This window comes from Budorcas taxicolor, chromosome 20 (genome assembly GCF_023091745.1).
Source record: "Budorcas taxicolor isolate Tak-1 chromosome 20, Takin1.1, whole genome shotgun sequence".
Taxonomy (NCBI): domain Eukaryota; kingdom Metazoa; phylum Chordata; class Mammalia; order Artiodactyla; family Bovidae; genus Budorcas; species Budorcas taxicolor.
The window spans coordinates 17,848,741-17,869,020 of record NC_068929.1 but is presented as its reverse complement, the minus strand read 5'-3'; the positions used below and the strand labels follow the sequence as shown (position 1 = coordinate 17,869,020).

The 20,280-nt window shown below is 35.0% G+C and overlaps 1 protein-coding gene across 1 annotated transcript in view; it reads right to left on the bottom strand.

The window, feature by feature from the left end:
• Positions 1-20,280, bottom strand: part of ADAMTS6 (ADAM metallopeptidase with thrombospondin type 1 motif 6) — a 275,958-nt gene that overhangs the window by 27,779 nt on the left and 227,899 nt on the right. Inside the window, exon 20 of the mRNA XM_052659189.1 lies at positions 8,038-8,167. Coding sequence (XP_052515149.1) covers positions 8,038-8,167 — 130 coding nt within the window. The remainder of the gene's footprint in view (positions 1-8,037; positions 8,168-20,280) is intronic.

Sequence of the window (20,280 nt, the reverse complement as noted above, 5' to 3'; positions counted from 1 at the left end):
CTGAAAGAATGCAGAGGAGGAGCTAGAGTCTTCAAAGTATCTGAGTGCTTGATTCCAGCCATTCTTGAAGCTAGGTCCACTTTTATATTTCCCTCGGCTTTGTTAATATAAACCAATAAATTCTCTTCAGTGTGGAAGCTAGCCGAAGTTGAAGTTGTGCTAGTATTACCAGAGTCCTGACAGATACACTATTGTATTTAATGCCATGAATATATGCTGAATGCCTACTATGCTCAAGGCACTGTGCTTTGTTTTATAGAAGAAAGTAAGACATTGTGTTAGGAAAACAGTTTTCCAAAATCATGATAAGTGCAATGATGGAGCTAGAACTAGATCCCGTATCCACTGTTATCCGCTGAATTTCACTTTCAACAATGCAACATTTCTAACAAATAGTAGAATCTAAACCACAAACATGAGGTCAAAAGACATTTTCTTCAATCCATGCTTATAAATCATGCATACATGCTAAATGGAGACGCTCATGCTCTTGGGTAGGAGACTAACCAGAGAGAAGAGTATAAAAGTTAAGAACAAATGTCACCTCTTTCCGTGAGCTTAATTCAGTTGTGCCAGTTTTGTATGTGGAAGATAATACCTTAGTGAAGTCAGAGTACTAGTGTCCTAAATTTGAGCCTGCTGCTGCTGCTAAGTCACTTCAGTCGTGTCCAACTCAGCCAAATAAGCCACAATGGCCTTTGTTTATTATTATTTTTATTATCTTTACTGACAGAGGGAAACCAGCATTTCGAAATATAATTAACCAGTTTCCCAAACTTAAAATATATTTTGTAAAAAATTTATAATTTTTCAATCTAAAATTTACTTAAAGAGTGACAATTTAATCTGGAATTTTAGAAAACTGACATCAACATCTTTTTTCTAAGTCATTTTCCAGAAGAGATTTAAAGTGATTTTCATATTCTTTCCGTTTTGTTTTCCACAGATTAATAGGATTCTAAGTTGTTAGTACCATTTTTGGTAAAGAGGAAAATGTGTACTGAGAATAATAACTTGCATGCCAGCCATAGTGAAACTCTGATTCAATTCGAAACAATGATTTCATCACCAAGATCAGGGGATAAAACAGTGATGTGTATAACTCAGCCACAAAAAGTTCAGTCATACCACCTCCAGCCATGATCTCATTAGGTCTCATAATGTAAGAGGGATGGAGACCTTCAAATTAAACACAGGTGCCCAGAGTAACAGCATTGATTCAGGAGGTGTTGCTGTTATTTTTGCTCACAAGGCCAGGGCCACCTCTGCCTTTTTATTCTTCATCCTCTCTTTTATTGCCAACCATCTCTTAGCCTAGATGTATCACTCTAGCATTTAACTCAAAATGTATGAAAGTAAAAACATTATCTACCCTCCTAATTTCCCTTCTGACTTTAACTTTGATTTCAGGCTTCACACTCAGTCCCTCCCTGTTGTATCTTTATTGCTCAGCAAATCATCCCTTCCCATGTCTCTCTAAAGGATTAAATCACCATCCAGATATTTAAGCAGTTTTGCAATTTTACCACTGTATCTACTAGTCCCAGTTTCACTACTCTTCTGTCCAGTTTAAGACAGACTGCTTCCTCATCATTTTCCATGTATTTGACCCTCTGACGACATTCTCCCTATTTCTCTTCTTTCATTCTCTAGATTCAGTGGTAAAATATGAGCATGAAAATTCTCAGAGATTATCAGCTGCTGAATCATTATAATCTGCATAATACTGGGGCTATTCCTTTTTGAGCTGAAGAATCTATAATAAAATTGTCTTCATTCTCACCAGGATGAAGAAGCTGTACAGTTAGTAGGATTTATTTTTGAGTGTCTGAAATAAGAGTGGCTTGATATAGCCTGTGTAATCCAATCTACAGTATCTGTACATTAAGAGGACAAACAATAATACTGGAGGAGGGGAGTGAGATGATGGGAGTTGACTTCTAGGATCCCTCCCAGGTCTGATATTTTGGAGTTTTATACAGGAATTTGATGATCTTTTCCTAAACTTAGAGTATGGTTGTACATGGGAGTGATGTGCAATGACTCAAAATAAAAAGATACTATTAAGAAAACCTTGCCCCTGGGTAAAAATCTCTCTCCAGTGTGACTCCTTTTGCTTATAACTCTTATCATACTTCACATATTTTGCCTTGTACTATAGTTATTTTTATAGGGCTTCCCTGGTGGCTCGATAAGGAATCTGCCTGCAATGCTAAAGACCTGGGTTTGATTACTGGGTTGGGAAGGTCCCCCGGAGGAAGGCATGGCAACCCATGCCAGTATTCCTGCCTGGAAAATCCCCATGGACAGGGGAGCCTGGCAGGCTACAGTACATGGGGTTGTAAAGAGTCAGACAGGACTAAGCACAGTACAGCACCATGTACTGTATTCTATTGCTTTCACCTCTCTGATTTTCACCAATTTAAAAATGAAAGTTACATACAGGAATTCTATTCAGTATTTAAAGATTCTTCACATGAGGTCATATACAGAAATCTTTTTGCTATTAAAAGGCAGCATGGTAAAAACTGAATGCTTGGCCTTTCTCTGGATTCTAACTCAGCATTACTTCCTTTTCCTATGGTGAGGCACCAACTTCCTATCAGTCATGCTCTTTAACATCAACTCCTCCCTTTTCCTTTTCCTAATGATTTCTGCCTGTGTCATGAATCCCACTATTTTCATTCAAGGCCTTTAGAATTATTGTTTTTTTTTCTCTTTCCCTAGTCACCTGACCACCTTGACTGTTATTCTCATTCTCATAAGAGTTGCTCCTCTGACCACATTACTTTTTCCCAGCAAGACTTCCTTTGGCTTTTTAAAGTCTCTCAAATAAACATGATTATCAGTATTTCTTTATCAATGCCTCTTTTGTCTATTCTTCCTAGTCCCTGTCATTTTCTTTACGTAATATAAGGACAAGTCTTATTGCCCTTTTTTCCAGTCTCTACTTATAAAGTCTCCAATATGACTAAAGGAGATTTAAAATATTTCATTATTTGAAAAGACAGTTTCTGATTAAAAAGTACCATTTAGGATTATAAATTAATGGTATCGGGAAAACAGTAATATCTGAAAATAAATATAGGTCCTTTCCTCAAAGCAGGCAAATATATTTCGGATAGACTAGAGTTTACATTAAAAAAAAAAAAGACTTTCAAAGCATAAGCATAAACTGGGTAAGGCCTTCTTAACATTATACCAATGAAACAAATAAAAGTTAGATAGATAGTTTTCCTATATAATATTTAAAAAAAAGCTTTTATAAGTAAAACTAGATCATAACAAACTATAAAAAATATTTCCAAAGGAGTTAAAAATCTTAATTTATTAAGACTTCATACAAAACAATAACATAATGATAAGCACTTTGATAGAAAAATGGCACAGGCCATGAAGAGAAAAAAACAAAAAAGAAATGACCACTGAACATAATTTTTAAATGTTTAGCTGCATCAGCAATTCTAGAAGTACAAAAAATAAAACAGCAATTAGATATCAAGGGTTTTTTTTCCCCCTTTAAATAGCTGAAGATTGTTTTAAAAATAAGAGTACCAACTGTTGTTCAGGTTAGGGAAACAACAGTCTTATGTACATACTATCAATGAGAATACACTTTTATACATTCTTTCTAGAGAGTAATCTGACAATGTGTCCCAGAGGGTTAAACAAAATTCCGTTTACACTAGAAATTTTAGAAGCAAAAATGATTAATGCTGTGGAATAGAAAGGGATCAAAAGCTAGGGCCCAGAGAAAATTGTTCTACAGTGGAAAGTCAATTCAAATAAACATGACCTATCTACTAAATGTTGTAGATGGTGTTTAATGTTCAGAACAACATAATGTTCAATATGCTGAGAACTGACTACAAGACATCATAAATAACTGTTGTTTAGTTGCTAAGTTGTGTCCAACCCTCTCGCAACCCCATGGACTGTATGTAGCCTGCCAGAGTCCTCTGTCCATAGCATTTCTCAGGCAAGAATAGTAGAGTGGGTTGCCTCTTCTTTCTCCAGTGGATCTTCCCGATCCCTGGACTGAACCCACATTTCCTGCATTGGCAGGTGTATTTTTTTTTACTACTGAGCCACCAAGGAAGTCCAAATAATATCATACCACTTTGTTACAAACATGTGCTGATGTAGACACTGAAAAAGATGAAAAATATTAACCATGATCTTACAAAAATTATTGTGTTTTTAAAATTTTCTTCTATTTATCTGTATTTAAGAAATTTTATGCTTTAATATGTATTGAAAAAACCAAACACGATTGTCACATTGTCATCTGAAAAAACTTCTTTCTCCCACACTCATTTAAAGTCTTTTAGAATTCAGTAGTCTTTCAGTGAGCCTTATCTCTATAATACCAATGTAATGGGAATCTTATAACATATGATAACCATTCTGGATAGTTTATTAAGATTTCCTTATTCATTTTGTATTGGGGTATAAAAAAATAAAAGTTAAATTTAAAAATTCCTTTTTCATAGTCTGAATTCAAAGAAATAAGGAAGAAATTAAAAAGGAACTAACAAGAAAAACTACACTAATAAAGAATATTTTAAATATGTATATTAGCTCTTTTCAACAAAGAAAACTGATTTTTCTTTTTCAAATTCCATTCTCTTACCTCCAAACAACAAAAAAGTTAAGAAGTAACTTTTTATTTCAGAACTACAAAAGAAAGGGAAATACAAAACAATTTTAATTGTTTAGGTTGATTCCAATGTGTCAATTATCCTTAAAGTGTTAAAGAAAGACTCCAATGTAATATACAAGCATGTAATATATGGGATGAAATGACCAACCACTGAAATCTCAAAGGATGCTTGAATAGCATGCATCTGAACTTAAATGAAAAAGCTGAGGCCCAAATAGAACAAGTGAGACCATGCCCATTCAAATGCCTTAAATGGCTGATCATGATAAACATAATACTTAAAAGTATTCAGTGCTGGGGAAGTAACTAGGATGAGGCTCACAATTATATGGAAATACACTTAGGTCTTTAGAAATGTCAAAAAACAGCTTGTGCATTTTGAGCATCACTTTGTTTTATATAGCTTTTCAGCTTCTGTTGAGACAAATTTACAAAAATAATTAGCAGAAGAAAGGAAAATAAAACAATAATTAAATATCTTGTCTTTGTAATGCATACCAGGTTGTATTTCTATACTTTCCCATGTCTGGATTTTAAGGTGTTAGTTACATAGTGATCACATTTGAAAAAGAAGAGACATGAAATTTCAAAAGTCTTAGAATAAAAACTTCTATCACTCTAGATTCTGTGTGCTCCTCAATTGGCAGCCACTAAACTTTTCCAGAGACTGGGGTTGTGTATTTCCCTTAAATATTGAAACATTCAGACAGATACTGACTTTGGATATTGAAAATTCAGAAGGTATTATTATTTTGGAACAAATATCAACAAATATATCTTGATTTAACCATATTTTGTTGATGTTGTTTAGTCACTTGGTCATGTCTGAGTCTTTGCAACCCCATGGACTGCAGCACGCCAGGCTTCGATGTCCTTCTTCGGGAGCTTGCTCAAACTAACGTCCATTGAATTAGTGATGCCATCCAACCATCTTGTCCTCTGTCATCCCCTGCTCCTCCTGCCTTTGATCTTTCCCAGCATCAGGGTCTTTTCTAAAGAGTTGGCTCTTCACATCAGGTGGTCAAAGAATTGGAGTTTCAGCTTTAGCATCAGTCCTTCCAATGAATATTCAGGACTGTCTCCTTTAGGACTGACTGGCTTGACCTCCTTGAAGTCCAAGGGACTCTCAAGAGTCTTCTCCAACACCACAGTTCAAAAACATCAATTCTTTGGTGCTCAGCCTTCTTTATGGTCCATACATGACTACTGGAAAAACCATAGCTCTGACTAAATGGTCCTTTGTTGGCAGAGCAATGTTTCTGCTTTTTAATATGCTGTTCAGTTTTGTCATACCTTTTCTTCCAAGGAGCAAGCGCCTTTTAATTTTGTGACTGTCACCACCATCTACAGTGATTTTGGAGCCCAAGAAAATAAAGTCTGTCACTGTTTCCATTATTTCTCCATCTATTTACCATGAAGTGATGGTACTAGATGTGATGATCTTCATTTTTTGAATGTTGAGTTTGTTTCTTTGTTTTTTTAAAAATGAGCAATGTGTAGTGTTCTTAAAAACAGATTTTATTTATTTATTTAAAAAATTTTCTATGTATTATGTCATGCTGCTGCTGCTAAGTTGCTTCAGTCGTGTCTGACTCTTAGTGGCCCCATGGACTGCAGCCCACCAGGCTCCTCCGTCCATGCGATTTTCCTGGCAAGAGTACTGGAGTGGGGTGCCATTGCCTTCTCCGGTATTATGTCATAGGTATGGCAAAAACCATGACATGTATGTCATGTCAATGTATGGTAAAACCCACTACAGTATTGTAAAGTAACTAGCCTCCAAATAAAATAAATTAATTAATTAAAAAAATAAAAACATATAAATGAAAAAAATTAAAATTAAATTAAAAATAAATAAAATAGGAAATAACATAGAGAAAGACTGAATGTTGAGTTTCAAGCCAGCTTTTTCACTCTCCTCTTTCACCTTCATCAAGAGGCTCTTTAGCTCATCTTTGCTTTCTGTCTATGCCATAGACTTTTTTTTAAACCATATTCAGTTCAGTTCAGTTCAGTCGCTCAGTTGTGTCCGACTCTTTGAGACCCCATGAATTGCAGCACGCCAGGCCTCCCTGTCCATCACCAATTCCCAGAGTTCACTCAAACCACGTCCATTGAGTTGGCTATGCCATCCAGCCATCTCATCCTCCGTCGTCCCCTTCTCCTCCTGCCCCTAATCCCTCTCAGCATCATGGTCTTTTCCAATGAGTCATCTCTTCACATGAGGTGGCCAAAGTACTGGAGTTTCAGCTTTAGCATCAGTCCTTCCAATGAACACCCAGGGCTGATCTCCTTTAGGATGGACTGGTTGGACCTCCTTGCAGTCCAAGGGACTCTCAAGGGACCAGAATTCTTTATCCATTTTAAGTTTCAGATTTTTGTGACTCTTACTCTTAGAGGAAGAATTACTTTGTTATAGAATTTCCCTCCCCAGTTCTAGAGAGCCTGGAATACATAAATTCCTTTGCCTACTTTCTGTTTTTTTAAATCAATTTTATGTTGGGAATAATTAGCTAACCTTGGGATAATGGTTACTCTGATTTCTCAAACAAGAATGAAATGCCTTCCATATATGTTCTGTCTTCCATACATGATAAGGATTAAATCATCATCTTTGTCTTTTTGCACATAATTATTGCCTTTTGCTCAATCAAAAAGCCTTTCTTTCATATTATAGAGTGTGGCCACTGACAGCATGTCTCATATTTTTGAATTTTTTAAAAGTCATCATTAAGATGGATGGGCTCTCTTCTGCCTCCCTTTATAGTGAGTTGTAACTGCTACATTAATCAATGGAAAGGGACTGACGTATACTTCTATGCCTGTGCTCAACACTTAGAAGACAAGATGCCTTAGGATGACAGAATTTAAAACCAGGTCAGCAAATTAAAGCACTGCTAGTCCATTACAGAATATTTCTAAACAACTAAAAAAGTCTTTAAGCCTTTAAGATAAATATCTGGAAAAGAAAGGACTGCATGCCAATCTTTTATAGTTTATTGAATCTAAGATATCATTATTTTATATACCATTAAACAAAAACAATGTTGATTATTATTGTAAGACACCATCAATTGCAAAGTGAATCTAATTTCAGAGATGTTAAAATGCAAAAGATATGTGCTTTAGAATTAAGGAAATATGACAACTACCAGCACTATGCCAGGATTAATCTACTGAAGTTCCTGCTCTAAAGGGGTTACTTACTAAATTTTGTGAATAAATAGGAATCAAAATCCTACCCTCTGTGATGTTTTACTTGATTTTTTTAGCTTAATTTATTAATATCATATGAATGTATGTTTCCAGATAAGAATATCTAATGTTTTTCTCTGTGCACTTGAAAATATTTCTCACTTCTTTCTCTTACTTACTCAGGTGGGCAGGGCTCAGTGTTGCAGGTTCTTTGATTTTCAGGTGGCTTACTATCAGGGTCACAGTAATTGTTCTGGACAATGGAGTTGTCATCCAACCTTTTACAGACCACCTCCTGTCTTTGGACACCTTGAGAAAAGGAGGACATCATTAATTGAAGAGTAGTTTACCTTCCAGTAAGTTAGGTATGCATAGCTTTCCTCTGTCGGGAATCAACCTCACTGGATCGATGCTGTCTTATCTGTTCCAGAATACTTGACTGCTTCTCTAAAAAGGAGAGAAGTCTTGGTCATTATATTGCAAACTTAGGCAAAATCACTGTTCTCATATTTAGAAACATAACTTTTCAAGTTCAGAAAAGAAACTATTGGTAATTTTAAACAATTGGTATATCCATATGTATATTCTTCTTCATGCTTTCCTTTAAAAAAAGAAACTTTATTTTCCCAAAATATAATCAGATAAAGTATATGAATATACATTTCAATGCAAAACAATGGTTGTAGATCTATTTAAAAACAAAACATTAGGGACAAATTTACATTTTAATATTTTGTAGGAAAAATCCAATCAATTTAGTCTTTGTTAGGAACACATAACATTCACACATTTCATTTTTCTCCCTTCCATTTAAAAAAGGTTTATTTCTCTGAAAGTCCACAAAGTCTAGAATTTAAAGACAGCAGTGAGCCTCTTTGAACTGCAACCCATTAAGTAATCTGTTTGCTTTTGTAGAGTTGGCCCTGTTGATCACACCATCGTCAAACAGATATATACATATTCCATCAAATATTAACTTACAGAATACTTTTCATCCTTAAATATTGGTCTATATAACTTGTTTGCCATAGCTAAAAATATTCTCATAAAAGTTGTAAAATTCTAAATATGTTTATTATTTTTGGCAAAGATATCCACCACAACTTGCTCACATTTCACAAAATACAAGGACACACACAAACACACTCTTATTTGTAAGCATGCCCGGAAATAGACTTTGTGCAGATTCATTTTCTCTTCAGTGGGGAAGAATCAAAAGAAGCAAAGATAAGGTTTATCGAAGTCTCAGAGAAAAGTCAATCTATAAGACAATGCTAAATATTTCAGATCTTATGGGAGAAGTAGCTTACTCCCAGAACTAAAAATAAAAGCACAAACTAAGCTACCCTTGCTAACCACCCACCTCATTTCTATAACCAAGTAGGCTAAATAACCCAGAACCAGTTGTAAAAGCAGCATTAGCAGTATCCAGGAAACTACAGCTTCATACCAGGCTAAACCTACACAAACCTTCAGTTTTTTTCTCAGTTGCTTCTACAGTGCTTTAAAGAAAAGAGTTTGATCCCAGATTAGAGAAATCAGTGTGAAACAGGACCATTCATTGAAGGAAACTGTCACCTAAAGAGGTATGCACTAAATCCTTCCTCAAGCATGCATGAGACTTCTGCACATGGGAGTGCCACAGCTATCAGGCTTTGCACACTTTTAACTAAGCCCTTTGAATTTGAAGACAGGAAATCTACTTCCCTGACAGGGAAAACCATTAAGTCCCATAGTCTCCATAATGGTGGTGAGCAGTTGAAGAAGATGTATTTGATTACTAGCAGTGGTTCTTACTAATCATCTTCAACAAGTTTCTTGGTTTTCCTAAATTTAGAGCTTTAAAGCACAGCCAAACAACTTACTGGCAAAGTGTCTCAGAGTATGTGTTGTATTCATTCCTTCCCAACCCATTGAATAGGCCAAACATCTCAGTTTATGCAACAACAGTTTGGAATTTTTTTACTATTAAACTAAAGATTTTTGAGGTAAGAATGATTCACATCAGGCATATCTTTGACCCATTCACAGATGTTCCACAATATTTACCAGATAGTTCCTCATTGTGTCATCCCAGTGGGCAGATAACTAAGTCCATGTGATTCACCTAGACAAAAATCTCTATTATTAGTCATCGGATTCAACTACCAAATGCCACAATGGCTCAGAATATATATCCGCCCGACTTCAATACTTTGTTCCTATCAGGAAGAGTAGGGAATTGTTTTTATAGGTTAGTATGGTTATTTTTAAAAAGTCATTCAAATATGATTATACTTGAAGTGGGGAAACTCAAAATATCCACTTATATGAAGGACTTACAACTTTAACTAACTTTTATAAATATGTTTAATAATTTAAAAAAATACAATTATACTTGCAATAAGAAAGTTGTCATTCAATCTAGTATTCTTGGGTGTTTTTCAGAAAAGCATAAGCTTTTAATTTTAATTTAATTTTATGTTTATTGAGGGAGGATAAACATTTTCAACACTACAAAATGGGACTGATATTGCTTGATATCAGTGGCAGAAATATCAATTCAGTTTCTACAGGTTAAGATAAAATTCTACTTCCTTAAAAAATCTTAGAAATGTTGTTTGGTTATAATGATATTAGTTTTTAAAAGTAGCCTTAATTATAAAAGAAAGACCTCTGCAATGTGAATCACAGATGAGATACTAGTTATTAGAGGTAAGATTTACACTTGATTTTAAGATAAATTCTATCCACGTATGATCTTGAAACAAATTCAGCTACATAACATTAATTGTCAGAAATTTGGAAAATACACAAAACCAGAAAGAGCAAAATAAAAATTATCCACAATCTCATATCTTTGCTTTGGATCTTTATTTTTAAGGCAATTTTATTCTTTGGTGGGATCCAATAATTAAAATTAATAGTACACAAACTAAAAGTGCCAGCTAAACATGGTTAGTGGGTCATTCATTCTTTCACTCATCCATTCATTCGTGCAACAGAGAATAATTACTGAATACAAGGCACTGTACTTCTTATGCGATACTGAGCTAAGTGTGAAGAATTACAAATTCACTTAATTTCCTCATGTCTAGTTTCTTAACAACTAGAATTTAGGATATTTAGGGGTGCATTTCAGTTTTATAATTTCAGAATGCTATTTTTTATGAAGCAAAAATTAAAGTTCTTGAATAAGCAGCTGAAATAACTGTATTTTACAAAGACACATTTTCCTTGCATTCATCTTTTATTAATTTTCTTCTAAAATGTCACATTAGATAGTGTGGTATTTCACACTCAAGAACTGACTATACCAGTAATTTATTCCAAATCTTCCTAAAATGCTGAACTATCTTCCTTCAACAGCACAAATCTTCCAATTTATACCCCCCACACTTGGTAGGTTTACAGATTTTTTTTCTTTTTAAGTCAGTAGCAACAGAGTTGCTGACAATTAAGGCAATGTACTTAATTGAATGGATTTTTCAACACATACTTATGGATTAAGGAAAATGCAGCTTTTAGCGTTAGAAAATTTAAATCAACTGGAAATAATCTAAACTAAGTCAACAAGAGAAATGATTGAGTTTAGAATCTTTTTATATGATTAATCCTCTGTACATAGCTTCTTTTAAAGTAATCTGTAAAACATTGCTAAGAAATTGATTTAAACCTTTTTGGGAATAATTACATCCAGTTACACAAAACCACTATGCTTTCAAATCTAAAGACATATAGTTTATAACCCAAAACATAAAATATCTGTATGACCAGTCAGTATATGCCTAATCAAAAATAAAATTCTGTGGTTTAGTGCCCATATCCCCTGGAGATATGCAGATGTTCAGCAGAATTTAATTGGTCAGACTTACAACTGCACTAATATTTTGTTCTTAAACACCTGAAGTTACAGGCATGCAAATTCTATACCTAATTCTGTTTTTAAATGCAATTCCTCTTCCTTGTTTAAAAAAAACAAACTTTGCTGCTTTCATATTACAAAATTTAAGTACAAAGATATCACTACCAATATACATTTACTCTAAACTCTCTAAAATGAGTGCATCCTGTTTAGAGTCTCTTGTTTATCATTTTGATTAGTAGTAGTAGTAGTGTTAGTTGCTCAGTCGTGTCCGACTCTGCAATTCCACAGATGGTAGCCCTCCAGGCTCCTCTGTTCATTCTCCAAGCAAGAATACTGGAGTGGATTGCCATTCCCTTCGCCAGAGGATCTTCCTGACCCAGGAATCAAATCTGGGTGTCTTACACTGCAGGAAGATTCTTTACCATTTGAGCTACAGGGCAGCAAACATGCTTCTTAACACAGAAACATAACCTTTATTTTTAGCTTGGAAGCTTAAATTTGACAGATGTTTTATTTCATTTCTGCCAATAGTTGAAGGTTACAGATGATCTACTTGCCCATCAAAAGTTATGTTGTCCAATAGGAGGAAGGAGTACACAGCTTGAATCACTGCTCAAGGTACACATGAAGAAATGGCATTTAGTATTTTGAAACAGCAATATACCATAGGAAAATGAGCAAGAAGTCCTGGATGGAATCCTTCATCTTCTGTGCTTATTCTAGGAAATGGTGATGGTTCACGAATATAGGGTCTTTTGCTCAGCAGTTGCAGTCATAGGGCCAACCCTGAGTGAAGACTTTAGAGAACTTTCCTCCTTTTCATTTCTTGCATCCTTTTCAGTCCCTCTTCTATTCCTCTTATAAACTGCTCAGAGTTCTCACATCCCATCTCTTTTTCAGATAATTAAATCACTTTATAGATACATGTGTAAAAATATTTAGCAATTTATTGCTTTTCTCTGGGCATTTTTTTCAAATGCCATGATCAACAAACTAAGATCTTGGCATCTGGTCCCATCACTTCAAGGCAAATAGACAGGGAAACAATGGCAATAGTGGCAGACTTTATTTTCTTGGGCTCCAAAATCACTGTAGATGGTGAGGCAGCCATGAAATTAAAAGACGCTTGCTCCTTGAAAGGAAAGCTATGACCAACCTAGACAGCATATTAAAAAGCAGAGACATTACTTTGCCGACAAAGATCTGTCTAGTCAAAGCTATGGTTTTTTCAGTAGTAACGTATGGATGTGAGAGTTAGACCATAAAGAAAGCTGAGCGCAAAGAATTGATATTTTTGAACTGTGGTGTTGGAGGAGACTCTTGAGAGTCCCTTGGACTGCAAGATCAAACCAGTCAATCCTAAAGGAAATCAACCCCGAATATTCACTGGAAGGACTGATGATGAAGCTGAAGCTCCAATCCTTTGGCTACCTGATGCGAAGAACTGATTCATTGGAAAGACCCTGATGCTGGGAAGGATTGAAGGCAGGGGAGAAGGGGATGACAGAGGATGAGATGGTTGGATGGCATCACCAACTCGATGGACATGAGTTTGAGCAAGCTCTGGGAGTTGGTGATGGACAGGGAACCCTGGTGTGCTGCAGTCCATGGGGTTGCAAAGAGTCAGACACAACTGAGCTACCGAACTGAACTGAATCTTTAGTGCAGATAGCATGCAGAGAGCAACAAGTGCCAGGGGGAAAAAAAATGTCTCTCTGCTCTGCCTTTCATGGCTGGAATCTGGCTACTGTGCTGTGATTATTGGCCAGACATAAGCATTTGTAGGGCAGAGCAAAGCCCATCTGCCTTGGATCTAACAGCTGGCATCAGGGTACCAATCAGCTCCACCCAATTACTTCCTTCTTCTGAAAAGACTTGTGCTAGTTTTTTATCTTCCAAAGGTTTCCTTTCTCTCTTTCCAGTGTCTTCCCTTCTGTCTTGAGGAAAATTAAACATGCTAAGAAAGCAGGATTAAGAAAAGGAAAATGAGGCACTAAAAATATTTATTTTTCTAGAGCAACTGTGTTTAGTGATGGTTAGATAAGGTGGAGCATACAAATATTGTGTTTATTGGAAATCACATTATCCTTAGAGGGAATTCCTACTGCTCATTACAAATTAACAGTAATCTTTTCCATGGAAAGAATCTAACTTAACTCATTGAATTCCTACTAAGTCTAAGTCATAGATTTTCTGTTATCATAAGGGGGAAAATGAGTGAGACAGACTTGACTTCAATGAGATTACATTAATAATGAAGGGAGAGGATATGGCAATTACTATTATATTATGGAAGCTACCTTATCTAATAAGATCATGCCTTTTCAGACCTAATATTGTTAATTTTATAGTCCTCTCATTTTGTTATGTTGCTGTCTGATTCCTTTTTCTTTGATATTCGTGGATCTTAAGAATTCTCATAGCCATATATCTATGTGGTTATCTCCTTTCACTTTATCGTTTTATGATATTTTTTTCTCAGTCCAATTTCTGCCATGTTTAGTTACCACCTCTTTTTGAGTTCTAGCAGTACAGGTAAATGATCTAAGGCAAGTTTTTATTCTCCTTTGTATCATGAGATTAAAAAATTAAATGATTTCTAATGTTTCTTTCAGATCCAAAATTCTATGAAAGCTGGCTTTTCTTTTTTCCCCCCACAATTCAATTTTCCATTTTTTCCCCTTCTATGTCTGCTTTCCCCCTGTATTTGACAGAATATAAGTCTGGAGAACAGCGTTTGATAGATTCCATTTGCTTTTGAGTTGTTTAAATGTCTCAGTTCTTAGCAGTGTGAGGTATGTATCAAAGGAGTCAGACATGTCAAGAGGCAGAACACTAGAAATAAAAGACTATGAGAGGCAAGTTCCCTAATTTTAACTCATATTACACTAAAAGGTATTTCCATGAACTTTAGTAGGAGTTTATTGTTTTGGGTATTTCATTAAAAATCTTAGAGGAATGATGCTGGAGTATAAGATGATTTTGAGCTTCTTTTACTTATTACCAAATAAAAAAGCTTTCCTTTAATTATATGTAAAATCCTTTTCTTGGAACCAAAGAGCAAATATTTCAGATTTAAATTATAACAAGGACACAATCATAAACAAGCTGTTCATTTAAAACTAAAATTTTAATTTTGTTTACATAAAAAAATGGGAGTAGTAATATCATAAAATCCTATAGAATTGTGATAATGCTTATCACTATAAGAAGCTTTATTTTTTTCCAAAAGTATTTTATGTATAATACCTTGTAAACATGCATGATATTATGACTGTCAAAAATGAGATTTGGGACAAAATTTCTGTGAAGTGAAACGTGACCTGTGATAATATAGATCATTAATACAAAAGGAATGCATTTAAACATTGCTTTCAGCCCTACCCAAGTTTTTCAGTGAGTAAATATATATGCAGGCCCTATTTATGTTAAGGAAGAACACAATCTCTAAAGCAACAGAAACAAAATGAAAGAGGAAGGAAAACAGCATTAGGAGGAATATTTTAGGTTAGCAGAGATTTCTTTCCCTCAGTTATAAATCTTAACATTAGAGAAAACGCAAGCCACAGTATGCAAGGGTAAACAGTAAAAAATGTCAGATTCTCAAACTAAACTTGCATATGCAAGATTTTTTACAAGAAGTTAGAAAGCTTAAATTATATTGAAAATACAGAGTAGAATTCAAAGAATTTTTTAGAATGTATATTCCATAGAGGAAGCCATATAAGGAAAATGATAAATAGAAATAGAGAAATAAAAGAAAAAACATATTAGCTTTCAGAAGTGTGAATCAGCCAAGAGTATGAGTTTACTTAGCGGAATACTCCTCGGAAGGGCATGTTACATGAGAACTGAGCTAAGTGCAGTCGATGGCTACATTTGTTGCTCATTTGCTCAGTGATGTCCAGCTCTCTGCAACCCCATGGACTGCATGGAGCACACTAGGCTTCCCTGTCCATCACCAACTCCTGGAGCTTGCTGAAACTCATGTCCATCAAGTCGGTGAGGCCATCCAAAAATCTTGTTCTCTGTCGTCCCCTTCTCCCTCTGCTTCAATCTTTCCCAGCATTAGGGTATTTTCCAATGAGTAGGCTCTTTGCATCAGGTGGCCTAAGTATTGGAGCTTCAGCCTCAGCATCAGTCCCTCCAGTGAATATTCAGGATTGATTTCCTTTAGGGTTGACTTGTTTGATCTCCTTGCAGTCCAAGGGACTCTGAAGAGTCTTCTCCAACACCACAGTTAAAAAGCATTGATTCTTCAGTGCTCAGCCTTCTTTATGGTCCAACTCACATCCATACATGACTAACAGAAAAAGCATAGCTTTGACTAGATGGACCTTTGTCGGCAAAGTGATGTCTCTGCTTTCTAATATGCTGTCTAGGCTTGTCATAGCTTTTCTTCCAAGGAGCAAGCATCTTTTAATTTCATGGCTGCAGTTACCATCTACAGTGATTTTGGAGCCCAAAAAAATAAAGTCTGTCACTATTTCATTGTTTCCCCATCTATTTGCCCATGCCATGATCTTCATTTTCTGAATGCTGAGTTTTAAGCCAGCTTTTTCACTCTCCTCTAGATAGCATAGGCTTTTAGGAGCTGTGATGTTCACAAGAGCCCTGCTATGAGCCTGATATAACTAACCCCATATGTTTAAGTGTACTCTTCCTTCTCAACATTGAAAGTTAATTGAAAGAAGAGGATGATGAGAAAGAATGACTAGGGGAATGCCACAGTCAATACAATGACAGACTATTGTCTAGTCTAACAAATATTTTATTTTTCAAAGAGCAAAGCGAAAATTAGGGAATAACGAACAAATCTCATACAAATCTTTAATTCCTTGTAAACTCAAGTCACTTTTTTACAAAGGCCTTGTGTCATTAAAAGTATCACAGTGATCTGCTTTATGTCTAAGTTTGGTATAAAAGGAACCAAATGTAACAGGACCCTCATAGTTTCAAACAGAACACAATACAACCTTAAACAGAAAATATCTTTTATAGGGAATTTTTCCTAAAAACTAATTATATAACTATATTTCTTCAAAGGGAAAGAAATGACAATGACTAATAGGTTTTTAATTATTCAAACTAAAATTCCCATCTCTTATCTTTTACTTAACTCTGAAAGTAACTTATGGATGGTAATTTCTAAATCCAAGGGAAGAAAACAATTATGTGACTTATTAATGTCTTTCACACTTCATTCCAATCAAGTCTATCTTGAAACTCGAAAAATAATTGAATTTTGTTTTCCTCTGTTTCGTTTTAGGACCCCATCCACTTTGAGTTTGCTTCCAAGTTACAGTGTATGTGTCATTGCTGCTGCTGCTACTGTTGCTAAGTGGCTTCAGTTGTGTCTGACTCTGTGCGAACCCATAGACAGCAGCCCACCAGGCTCTGCCGTCCCTGGGATTCTCCAGGCAAGAACACTGGTGTGGGTTGCCATTTCCTTCTCCAATTATTTACTAGGTCTATAAAAGTCAAGTCTCAAAACCCTTTTTTGTATGAAGCATATTCTGTTAGTTCACTAATAATGTCAAATGACCATTATTAGTGATGTTAAATATCTTAGGTATATTGAACATCACTAACAGAATCAGCAAAGAAATTAAAAGGACATCTGTGAATATATAAAGCATTTGCCTCTGTTTTATCTAGTCCTTTGAGAGATGGTCTCTTTCAGCCAGATATTAGTACTGGCATAAGATTGCATTATATTTTTCTAATAATTACTTTTCAAAATTGTTATTTTAGAATGGATTTATTTTACTTTTAAGTGCACAATTATGGTTGTGTTGCATCATTCTTGAAAACAATAAAATATGTAACATTAAGTGCTTCTATAGAAACAAGGTAGAAATATCTAACTTTCTAAGGGGACCAGGTAATCTGCATGAAAGATTCACTGAAGCAGTCTGAAAAGTCTATTATTAGTAAAAAGAATAGTGTATATTATTACATAAACTTGTTAGGTAGTAAACTGCAAAGAAGAATTTGCTATTGGGGCTCTTTCAAATACATAGTTTTTTTTTTCTTTTCCCTTTCTTCCTTTTTTTTCTTTTGTTTTAATCACTTGAAACTGAACTAACAGAAACAGGAAGGAAGCATATTCAAACAGGGCACATCAGAAGAAATAAATATAGATATGAAGGAGAAGTTTACATACTACTCAAAATCTCTAGTTTCTTAATGAAAGTGCATAAGAGTCTCCATTTTTAAACTCTGAACATCACTAAGACCCTGAATAAGGAGTTTTTATACATTTTTTCCTCTTATGAAATAAAATTCACCAACTACTGAAACGAAGTGAGGTGACTAATTTTTGTCCAACTTTACTGATGCTCATTTTAGTCTAAATCAAGAGTTCTCAAATTTTCTTGGTTTACAGCACCATTAGTGTCCCAGTAATTTTTTCACAGCTCTCCCAGGAAGAAAAAAAAATAAGAGTTTCACTTATTAAATAGTTAGGTCCAAACAACTCAAAAGTAATAATTTGTGTAGTGTATGACCCATGTCATTGTGTTTGCATTGAAAATGTACAATATTCAGTAGTGCCTCTGTGAGTGTGCTGTGGGGAACCACAGTGTGGTGTGAAAAATATGACCCTAAATCAGGAAAATACAAACTAGTAACTAGAAACTATGTAAAGCATCTTAAAAAGTAGAAACCAGTTCCAATACATACAAGAATCTAGGTGAGCCAGGTAAAACCACAGAGTAAAATAAAAATATCTGTCTTAGAAAGAGGAAAAACATAGAGTTTCTTTTTAAAATTTATATGCTATTCACACACACACACACACACACACACACACACACATTAGGCTTAAGATAATATCCAGGGAAGAAAAAGAATAACAAGTAAAATAAGCATCTATATAAAATTTAGGCATCAAATATATAATAAAATTAAACAGACTATGTAAATGTAAAAGAAAAACTGATAACATTTTAAATAGTCAAAGACAATTGATCAGAAACATTCCTTAAACACTCCATTGTATAAAAAATATCTGTGCTCTTTGATCATCAAACAAAATCAAAATTGCCTCTAAAAATAAATCTGTCTCCCTCTTCCAGTCCTCCATCTAAGCATAGCGTTAGCTTATCTTTTTCTTTTTTTCCCCTGAGCTGCTAAGTAATGAATGGCTAGCAGAGAGATGCCCTTGTCAGCAGAAAACTGACCAAACTGGTATATAATTTTTGTATTTCAATATAAAGAGAAAGAAAGAAAAGCCTAGAAAAAACAATTTGAAGAAAGTAATCAGAAGTGTCAACAGACCTGATTGCAGGACAAAGACTGTATATTTAGAGTATAAATGTAAAACTAATATATTAAAATACATATGTATTGCTGAACTTTCTTGGCACAACTAAAGCATCCTTAAGATTTCTTTTGTAACAGAACAGGTACAACAGTACAGCATCAACTCTGTTAACTGGTTTTGGAAAGTTTTGCTTTAAAGTCTTTGTTAGTTTCTCAGTCCTGTCCGACTCTTTGTGACCCACGGACTGTAGACCACTATGCTCCTCTGTCCATGGATTTCCCAGGCAAGAATACTGGAGCAGGTTGCCATTTCCTCCTCCAGGGGGACTACTTGACCCAGGGATCAAACCCGGGTCTCCGGCATTGCAAGCAGGGAAGCTTTAAAGTCTAAGGGTTGTATTAAATAAGAGGAGGACTTGGCGGGTGAGGTGTAAAGGGACTGGTTTGAATAGTGGGGAATGAGAGTACATCTAGAAAGACAGGGGAGGAGATTATCGTGAATACTGCTGCATTTTGCAAAAATTCATTCCCTAACAAAAACAACAATTTCCTAAAACAATAAAAGACCTTCTCTGATTGGAACTCTTAGTCACAAAGAAAAAAAATAAAGTTATCAGTTTTTCATAAATGTTAAAACAAGGGCCTCATATTCTGACTTGTGCATCTAAATTAAAGTTGGTTGAGTATATATATCACTTATTCATTTTAGCTCCCTAAGTACCACGGAAACTTGAAATGAGAAGAAAGGGTTTTGGAAAATCCATTTAGTATTTCACTTGATCTTAGCCAAAAGGCCAAAATAAGATATTTAACACAATTTCAGTCAGTTTTAAAAGCATTATTTAGACGCTTATAAATGATTTACTAGGTAAAGAAGTAAGCATGTAAATAAACTACAATAAACTTTCTAAAGACAAGTCCAAGGACAATGACCACACTAAACAAAATTGCGAAATTAATTAGTATTCTACCACTCTTTTCATTCCCTTCTCTGATGCCTCTAGCTACTTTTCCACCCCAGATACTTATACCAAAAGCTCATTAACCTTTACATTCAACTAGTAACCAATTAATAACAGAGATATGAGTAATGCTTCGAGAGGTGTTTGCATCTGAATGCAATTTGAAAACTAACTAATCCTTCAATCAGCCTCAAAGGCAGTACTTAACCATGGCTACACATTAGAGTTATCAACAGAGCTTTTAATAATATTCCTAAACAATTAGGAATATCTGGGGGCAGGACTGAACTTCAAAGTTGTTTAAAGCTCCCTAAGTGATTCCAATGAACAGTCAAAGCTGAGAATCA